This window comes from Carlito syrichta, unplaced genomic scaffold, assembly GCF_000164805.1.
Source record: "Carlito syrichta isolate Samal-C Ts95f unplaced genomic scaffold, Tarsius_syrichta-2.0.1 Scaffold156020, whole genome shotgun sequence".
In the NCBI taxonomy this organism is placed as follows: Eukaryota; Metazoa; Chordata; class Mammalia; order Primates; family Tarsiidae; genus Carlito; species Carlito syrichta.
Genome location: NW_007100116.1, coordinates 371 through 9436, shown reverse-complemented (window position 1 = coordinate 9436; position 9066 = coordinate 371). Strand labels below are relative to the sequence as shown.

Below are 9066 nucleotides of genomic sequence, written 5' to 3'. Positions count from 1 at the left end.
GAACACCCCACCACCGACCCCTCCAGCACCGACCCCTGAGACCGGCACTGTCACACCCACTGGCTCCAGCACCAATGGGGCCCTGGTGAGTTGTGGGTATACATGGGAAGAGGGCAGCAGAGATATTATTTAGGGGTCCCAAATGTGGCAGGTTTAGGGGTCCCAAATGTGGAGGGGTCAGGTGGCAGGTTAGGGTGTCCTTGAGGAACCCCTCGTGGAAGAAACCAGAATTTTTTTTTTTTTTTTTTGAGTCGGCATCTCACTCTGTCCTAGCTGGAGTACAGTGACCCAATCACGGCTACCACAGCCTCCGACTCCTGGGCTCAAGCGATCCTCCCACCTGGGCCTCCCTAGTAGATAGGACGAAAGGCACGTACCTTCACACGCAGCTAATGTTTTTGAATTTATTTATTGTAGAGACAAGAGACAAGGTCTTGCTACATCGCCTGGGCTGGTCTTAAACTCCTGGGCTCAAGCAGTCCTATTGCCTCAACCTCCCGAAATGCTGGGATTACAAATGGAGAGTCCTAAAGTCCTGGGGCAGGGAGACCAAAAGGCCCTGGATGGGGTCACAAGGATAATCTACGTGGCAGGTGTAAGGGCTCTGGTGGGCTCTCAGGTGGGTGGGGGGGAGCTAAGAGCCCAGACTTGGTAGATTGCTGGGAATAGAGGTCCCGGATGTGGCAGGTTCCTGGACCGAGGGATTCCAGACATGGCAGACAGAGAGAGTCTTGGAGCCCCGGATGAAACAGAGGAGGATCTGGGAGGCCCCAGTGAGGGGGCCAGGTCACCAGAAATGGCAGGTGTGGCAGGGGGATGTATGCCACGCATATGAGTCACACCTGTCCACTCTGCGCAGTCTCCGGAGGCCATCACTGCTATCATCGTGGTCTTTTCTATCCTGGCCGCCCTGCTCCTGGCTGTGGGACTGGCTTTACTGGTGCGGAAACTGCGGGAGAAGCGGCAGACCGAGGGCACCTACCGGCCCAGCAGTGAGGAGCAGGTGGGTGCCCGTGCGCCACCGCCGCCCAACCTCAAGCTGCCGCCGGAAGAGCGGCTCATCTGAACGCGGGGCCCCGCTGCAGCCGCCATCACTGCCCAGGACTGAGGGGTTCTGGCTCACACGCAGCAGCTGCCACCGAGACACCAGCCTCTGATGGCTCAGGAGGACTTGGGGGAGGCCGGGGGCTCCCGCCTGGCGGGCTCTGCGCAGCATGCCGCCTCTGCTTGACCGTGCCTGCAGCTAGGGGTGCCGGGGCTGGGGACCTGCCTCCCCGCTTGCCGAACGACCTTGGCCTGCCCTGTGTCCTGCAGGCCCGACAACACGCTCTCCTTTCTTTCAGTTCTCCCAGGCAGCCGAGGCCCGGGCCCCCCAGGACTCCAAGGAGACGGTGTGGGGCTGCCTGCCCATCTAGGTCCCCTCCTTTCCATCTGCCCCCCTTCCTTGCTGTGTGCCCTTGAGGGAAGGCAGAGCCCTCTCTGGGCAATCAGACCCACTCCAGCGCTTAAGAATATCAGGGAAGAAGGTGCTGTAAAGACTTTGCCCCCAGCGGAAGAGAGGGTGGGTTGCTCACTTTTTATATATTTATATCAAATGGGTAGTGAGATATAAAATAAAAGTTGTTTTTTTTTTTTGAGCCGGTGGGGGCTTAAGCCTAGATGGCAGAGACAAATGCAAGAAGACAGGTACTTCCTGGAACTCCCTTCTGGGAGCCAGTTAGATGCTGTCCTTGGAGAGAGAGGGGGCAGGGAATGGGTTTCCAAGTAGAGAGAAGACCCCAGATAGATTCACCAGAAGAACCAGCTTTGGGCTCTTGTGGTTTTATTGAGGAACCAGGGTATTCCCCGGACTCTGATCCTTAACTCTCAAAGCACTTCTTAAGATCAGCCACTCTGGGCCGGCTCCTGGCCTGGGCCTCTTGCTGGTGGCTAGGGGGTGCAGCAGGGGAGTTGGGGGTTCCCGGCTCCTCAAGCAACTGGAGATGAGCTTGCCTGACTGCGAGGACCTTGGGAGGCTGGGTTCTGGTGTTTTCTGGAGAACTGAGGTCGGAGGAAGAATCAAGGGGCTGGGAGGTCCAGGCAGTATCAAAGTTGGGCTTCGTGGGGGCCAGGATTTGGGGGCTTTCTGGAGGTCTGGGCTGGGTGGGTGCTGTGGAGAGCCTGGAACTGGGGCTCTCCCCGGCTCTAGAACCTTCTGCTGTCTTGTGGGGAGGGGAGGAATGAAGGATTAGGGGAGCTGAAGGAAGACAGGATTCCAGGTCCCCTTGGCTGCTTGGGACTGCAGAAGCTGTTGAGAACTGGGGTGAAGAGATGACTTCTTGGTCGGCAAGCTGGGAACTGAGGTTCTCAGAGGAGCTTGTGGCACGCAGGGACTGCAGGTCTCCAGGCAGGGACAGGGGCTGGGGTTCTGGCAGGTTCTCGCCATCTGGTTGCCATCTTGCTCTTTCTGGTATGTTGGGCTGCGCAAAGTGGGAGGACAGGCCCGTTGCTGGCCTACAGACGGCAGAGGGGCTGGCAAGTTGGATGGGTCATTGGGTGGGAGAGCAGGGGGGAGTTTCTCACCAGGCTGAAGCAGCTGTCCAGGTCCTCTCTGTGACAGCAGTCTAAGCTCTGGCTTGGTCTCAGGTTGCCTGAGCTCTTGGCTCCTACACTCAGACTGTCCAGAATCTCACTCAACAAATCCAGCTCTTCCCCAGACCCCAAGAAGCTGCTGTCAAGTGTTTCTTCTGCCCACGGGTTCTGGGTGTCCTTGGGGCTCAGAGGAGGTGTCCTGGGTGAGGATGGGTAGCCTGAGATATTTGCCCCAAGACCCCCAGCCCTGGTCGGGCTGTTCTCAAGTTTGGGGACCCTGGCCTCTCACTTCACACACAGCCATCCCCACCCCACCCTTGAGACTTACCCCTCCCCTGGGGGCTCAGAAGGTCCCTCTTCTGGCCGTGGTCGCCTACCGGGGCGAAGGGGTCGATTCTGCAAAGGATAGGTCGTGGGGTGGGGGGAGCAGGTAGGAGCTGCAGAAATCAGGGAGCTTCCTGGAGGAGGGTGCGTTTGAAGTGGGCACTGAATATTAGGGTAGGTGAGGGTGGAGGCGAGATAGCCAGATAGAGCCTGGCATGGGTGATAGATTCAGTGATAATTCCAGGTGTGTGGGTGGGGGAGGGATCGTTCTTACCTGGCCAAAGTGTTGAATGATCGGGAGGCGCTGCTGCAGGTGATCAGAGCGGCTGGTGAGGGTTAGGGCCCTCAGGGAGCCTCCCCTCTGGAGGCCAGAGACTCCATCCTGAGAAGAAGACTCGTGAGCTGGGAGCCTCTCCCCAACTCCCCTGGGTCTCTTGGCTAGTCTTACCTTGTACATCAGCCGGCTTTGCATTCCCTTCAAGCCGCTCCTGGCCTAGGGAGGAAGGGGCCAAGGGTTAGGGTTAGAACCCAGGCTGATGGGACCCTGGCATTGGACAGCTCAGTCTGTGCCCTAGGACAGCCTTATCTTGCCTGTCCATTTCCGGGTCTCACAAATACAGTTGCAACTCACCACCTACCCCCTAAGAAGTCAGCACTAACTTTTGTCCCTTTGATACAAAAGGAGTATTTCCAGAGGAAATGGCCCCCAAATAAGACGGGGAGTGGCAAAACATTGCAAAAAAAAGAAACGCGTCTCAAAGCTGTGAAGACTAAAATCGAATGGACGATTTTGAGCTGCAAAAGTTGACCCCAGGGAGCTTGTGGGCTTGGGAGAAACAAACCAACCAAAAGCCCATGAGGGCAGACTGAGATTGAATCCCGAGGACAAAGGATGTTTGCCAATGAATCTTGGTTGTTGATTTTAAATAGGCAGATTGTGACTGACAAAAATGAGTATGATCAATGAAAAATAAAAGCCGGAAGAATTGTTAATGGTTTAACTGCTGGCTCGGTTCTGAGGAAATCATTTGCACGTAAAAAGTCTGTTGGGGTCAAGATGTCCTAATGCCATGAGGGATCAAAGTATCCCCGTTCCCCTCCCCCTTGTCACCCAGCAAGAGTGGTCTGTCCAGCCCAGCCTCACCGAGCGGTACATGTTCCTGACGGCTGGTTGGGTTTTGGCCTTGACTGAATGCAGGAGGGCACCACCACCTTTCTGGGAGAGAAGACACCAAGGGAGAGAGGCTTGGGCTCTGGGGTCCAGACCCCACCTCCCCACCCCAGGCTGTGTGATGCTGGCCAAGTCACCCCCACCCCCTTTTTTTTTTTATTTTGAGTCGGGATCTCACTCTGAGCCTTAGGCTAGAGTGCAGTGGCTTGATCACAGCTCACTGCAGCCTCAACCTCCTGGGCTCAGGTGATCTTCCTGCTTCAGCCTCCTGAGTAACTGGGACTACAGGTGCATGTACCACCACACCAGGCTAAATTTTTGATTTTTTTGTAGAGACAAAGTCTCACTATATTGCCCAGGCTGGCCTCGAACTCTTAGCCTCAAACGATCCTCCCACCTTGGCCTCCCAAAGTGCTGGGATAACGGGAGTGAGCCATGGCGCCCGGAGCCCACTCCCTCTGAGTCTGCGTTTCCTCACCTTTATAAATAAGCACGATCCATGGCCCTACCTGGTGGTGGCTATGGGATTAATCAAACACTTAGTGTCTGGTGCTGTTACCTTTAGGTTGTCTGCCCAGAGCTGATAGGAGCGAAGGATACCTGGAGTGAGGAGAGAGCATGGGGTCAGTCCAGGCCGGCTTAGGCTGGGGGTGCTGGTGGTGGGGATACCCCTGGACTAGGCTCCAGGCTCACCTGAAGAGGCTCCGCAGCAGGTGATCTCCTCCTCGAACTGATCTGAGAAGCCCTCCCCCGTGTTCAGCTTCTCCAGTCGGGCCTCAATGAACTGGGATGAAGCAGACACAGTGGCAGGTGCATCCCATCCCTGGCCCCTCCACCCCTAAGGACCCAGGAATCTGGGACCCCCCCTTAGGAACCAGAAATCCAACCCTCCTTCTGCCCCCCAAGTCAGGACCTGTCCCCATAGGCCAAATCCCACCCTTCACAGGGGCCCAGAACTCTGACCCTCCAGACTGCCCCATGCCCTCCCAGGGGTCCACTTCCTCCTAGAAACCCAGAGGTCTGGCTTTGCTTCCTCCACCTCCCTTCATGTCCCCAGAAACCCCCACCCACCAGAAGGGATTTTGCCATCAGAACTGGTCCCCCTGGAGTCTGATACTGACCCCCACTGTCGGCCCAGGAAGACCTGAGAATTTGGAGAACTAGGAGTAGCTGTCATCCCTCAAGAACCCAGGAGTCTAGGGCTCCCATCCTTTGGAAGCTAGGATTCCAGTCCTTCCTCTCCCACCTTGAGACTCTGAATTGAGGGTCCCTGCCGGATCGGCTTTGGTCTCGCCCTAAAGGACACAGAGGTGCACCTCCAGTCCCCCCTGCTCTGTCCTCAGGGCTTTGGCACACCTGCTTGAAGAGCTGCAGGTGCACAGCCCGTCGGTGGAAGGCCTGCAGAGGTGCCCCAGGTTTCTGGGCCAGGAAGGCCTCCTCGCTGAACGTCACCGGGTGGCCCTGGAAGAAGGACGCACATGCACCCTGAGCTCCCTGCGGCTTTCCTGCCACCAGCTACCCCCCTCATTCTACTCTACATCTACGTAGTAAACACTGATTAGGTGCTGGCTGTCCCCGACCTTTGCTTGAGATTTTATCCCTAGGAAGGTGGCTGTGGGCGGGGGAGGGACGGGACCTGACTCAGGTGCTCACAGGTGACCTCTGGCTGCTGCGGAGAGGACAGACTGAGGGACAAGCATGACCTGCTTTGGGCGATATTCCCAGGGGAGGTGAGGCCAGCCCAGGGTGGAGACTGGAGGGGGTCGGCAGATTCGAAGCTTCAGGATATATTGTAAAGACTGAGCCTACAAGAATGTCAGGTGCTCAGATGTTTTTTTTTTTGAGTCAGAGTCTCACTCTGTGGCCCAGGCTGGAGTGCAGTGGCAGGCTCACGGCCACTACAGCTTCAATGTGCTGGGCTCAGGCAATCCTTCCACCTCAGCTTTCCCAGTAGCTGGAACCACAGGCATGTGCCACCATGCCCAGTTGGTTTTTTAATTTATTGTAGAGATACTCGCCAAGTTGCCCAGGCTGGCCTCGAACCTCTGGACTCAGGTAATCCTCTTGCCTCCGCTTTCCAACATGCTGGGATTACAGGTGTGAGCCACCATGCCTGGCTAACTCCCCCTAAGTTTTTATTGAATAGTTATGAAAAACAGGGGGACAGGGCATTGAGGTCAGCAGATCAAGGGCCCGACTTCAACATTCACCCACTGCAGGACTTCTCCAAGCCTCGGTTTGCTCAAGTGTAAAGTGGAACTACAATAGCAGCCATCCTCTAATTTTGTTGTGAGCATTAAATGAGATAGTAGTCATAGGAAAACCTAGCATTTATTGAGTGCTTACTATATGCCAGGCACAATTCAAAGTGCTTGGAATGAGCTGATTCACTGACTCAGCCCTTTTAGATGGTGCTCTTGGGATCATGTTTTACAGGCACAACATAAGCACTTCCTAAATGCTGTCTAGCACGATTCTTTTTCTTTTTCTGAGTTGGGGTCTCGCTCTGTTGCCCAGGTTGGAGTGCAGTGGCACCATCATGGGTCACCGCAGCCTTGACCTCCTGGGCTCAGGCCATCTTCCTGCTTTAGTCTCCCGAGAAGCTGGGACTACAGGTCTGCCCCAATACACCCAGCTAATTTTAAAAATTGATTGTAGAGACGAGGTCTCGCTATGTTGCCCAGGCTGGTCTCGGACTCCTGGCCTGGAACAATTCTCTCACCTCGGCCTCCCTAAGTGCTGGGATTACAGGTGTGAGCCATGGCACCTGGCCAACCTATCCCTATCCTTGTGACTCTTTCAGGAGCCAACGAAACCTCTCCCTCGGTGTCCCCGGGGCTCACCGGGCTGCAGACGAGCGCGTCGCGGTACCCCCCGAAGAGCAGGGCCTGGGCTTTGAGGAAGAGACGGGACACCCCTTCCCCGGGGGCCAGCGCGACCTTCCTTAGCCGCAGTTTCAGGAGGGATACCTGGAGCACAAGGGGGTGGCGCTGAGTGGGCGGGTGTGGGGCCCCCGCGTCCCGGCGCAGGAGGGGGGGTGACACTGACCACGTCGGGGGGCAGCGCCTGCACGTCGTCGAAGGGGGTCTCCAGAGTGTTGGAGTCCACGTTCAGCACCACGACGTCCTCCAGGGCTTTATCTCGCACGCTCTGCGGGGAGGGGGGTGGGGCACGGCCCCCAGAGCCTGAGGATCCTTGGCGCGGGAGGGTATCTGGGGATATAGAGGGAGGGGGATCCCTCCCGCCCCCGCCGTCCGGGGGCGTCCACGCTCACCTCGGCGAGACTGGCGTGCACTCCAATGAGGTAGGGCATGGGCGCGCTGCGGATCGAGGGGGCGGGTCAGGCAGGCACCGCCCCCCGGCCTTGTCCTCCCCCCTCCAGGCCCTCCCGGTCTCCAGCCCCCTCCCTCACCAGCAGTAGTCCAGCAGGTGCGGGGGCAGCGTGGGGATCAGCACGTGCTCCCAGCGCATGGGGTACAGGAGGGCGCAGGACGCGTGAACGCACGACGTCAGCTGGGGACGGGCAGGGGGCCGTGGAGTCAGGACCCGGACGCCCCACTTCAAGGACCCTCTGTGACGGTGGCTCTCCCAGCTCCATTTCCCTCGTCCCAGTCCCCCTTCCCTACCCGCTACTGGTAAAGGGCAAAAACTGGGACGCCTTGAGAATCGTGTGGGGACCAAGAATTCGCCAACGCTTTGAGACTGTAGCCAGCACTCCGTTCGGCCTACTCCCTCCCTCTCGGGGGCGGAGCTAACATGCAGTCCTCCTAACCCCACCCCCAAGGAGGCGGGGCTAGACGACTGGGCCCCGCCCCTAGGGGGTGGGATCACGACTCCACCAAACCCGCCCCAAAGATGCCGAGTTAGGATTCCACTCATTGGCCCCGCCCCAGGGGTGGAGTCATGATTCAGCCCCGCCCATTCCCCCCCCCCCCGCAGAGCTAGAATTTAGCGCTCCTTGAGCTCACAACTTCCGAGGGGCGGAGCCAGGTCTGGTCTGGCCCCCTAGGGGGTGGAGCCTGAACTCCTTACGCCCAAAGAGGAGGAGCCACAGCGCAGCCTCCTTCTCCCCCCCCCATGGGGCGGATCCAAGATGCAACTCGCCCAGCCCTCCAAGGGGGCGGGGCAAGGACTTTGCCCCCTGTTCTCGCCTGCGGCGTCAGGGCGGGGACTCGGCCCCGTAGTCCCGCCCCCCTAGGGGCGGAGCCAGGCCCCGGCCCTGCCCTGGGGCCCCGCCTCACGGTGCTGAGCTTGCTGGCGGTGAGCAAGACCCTTCGCTCCGCCAGGAGCGCGGCGAACACTCCCACGATGTTCTCGTCGGTCACGGCCACCACCAGCTCCGTCAGGTTCCTCTGAGGGCCAGAGAGGCGCGCTGGGTGTAGACGGACGCCAGGATCTGGCATCCCGCTCCGGGTTTCTCTAGATCTCAGATCCTGCCCCCGGGCCTGTCCCCTCCTGGGTCCCTACTCACGTTCTCGGGGATGGATGGCAGGCGGCCGGAGTCGGGAGCCACGAAGCAGGACAGCTGGTGGGGGCATTGGCGGGGGGGATTGGTCAGACAGGGGGCTCGGCCTCACCAGGGTGCCCTCCCTTCCCGGGTCCCCGAGGCTTGCTCACCGGCCTGCTGTTCCCCGGGGCGGGGGGCGGGGTCCCCTGCGCGCTGGAGATGGTCACTCGGCTGCCCTGGGGGAGAGGGGTGGCTGTGTGGCCCTCGGGACGGGGGCGCAGCCTCTCCATCTTCCCAGGGCCCAGCGCCCAGGGATTGGGGGCTACTCACCAACTCCAGCCCCACTGAGGCCTGGGGTCGCTGCAGCAAATTTAGAAGGAATTCCTCGGCCTCGGAGACCTGGGTGGGGGTGGGGGTGTCTGAGCTAGATCGTGGGTGGGGGGTTCTGAGGGCCATGACTCGGGCTAGGGGCTCTGGAGGCAGCTGAAAGGACTCCAGTCAGGCCTTGGAGTTCCGAGAGGGGCTAGGAATTTTTTTTTTTTTTTTTTTTTTG

The 9066-nt window shown here is 58.7% G+C and overlaps 2 protein-coding genes across 2 annotated transcripts in view; one reads left to right on the top strand and one right to left on the bottom strand.

The window, feature by feature from the left end:
- Positions 1 to 1608, top strand: part of CRB3 (crumbs 3, cell polarity complex component) — a 2956-nt gene extending 1348 nt beyond the window's left edge. Inside the window, exons 3-5 of the mRNA XM_008051009.2 lie at positions 27 to 85; positions 860 to 1003; positions 1344 to 1608. Coding sequence (XP_008049200.2) covers positions 27 to 85; positions 860 to 1003; positions 1344 to 1415 — 275 coding nt within the window. The 3' untranslated portion in view covers positions 1416 to 1608. The remainder of the gene's footprint in view (positions 1 to 26; positions 86 to 859; positions 1004 to 1343) is intronic.
- Positions 1609 to 1859: 251 nt separating this feature from the next.
- On the bottom strand, positions 1860 to 8969 carry DENND1C (DENN domain containing 1C). The gene is made up of 17 exons (XM_008051008.1): positions 8844 to 8969; positions 8684 to 8749; positions 8538 to 8591; positions 8308 to 8418; positions 7479 to 7579; positions 7341 to 7386; positions 7115 to 7216; positions 6910 to 7035; positions 5423 to 5527; positions 4760 to 4850; positions 4626 to 4666; positions 4040 to 4111; positions 3344 to 3388; positions 3170 to 3277; positions 2900 to 2967; positions 2563 to 2770; positions 1860 to 2459 (listed from the first exon to the last, which is right to left on the bottom strand). Exons 1-17 carry the CDS (start codon positions 8967 to 8969, stop codon positions 1860 to 1862), a joined length of 2070 nt encoding a protein of 689 aa, XP_008049199.1.
- Positions 8970 to 9066: the final 97 nt, after the last annotated feature.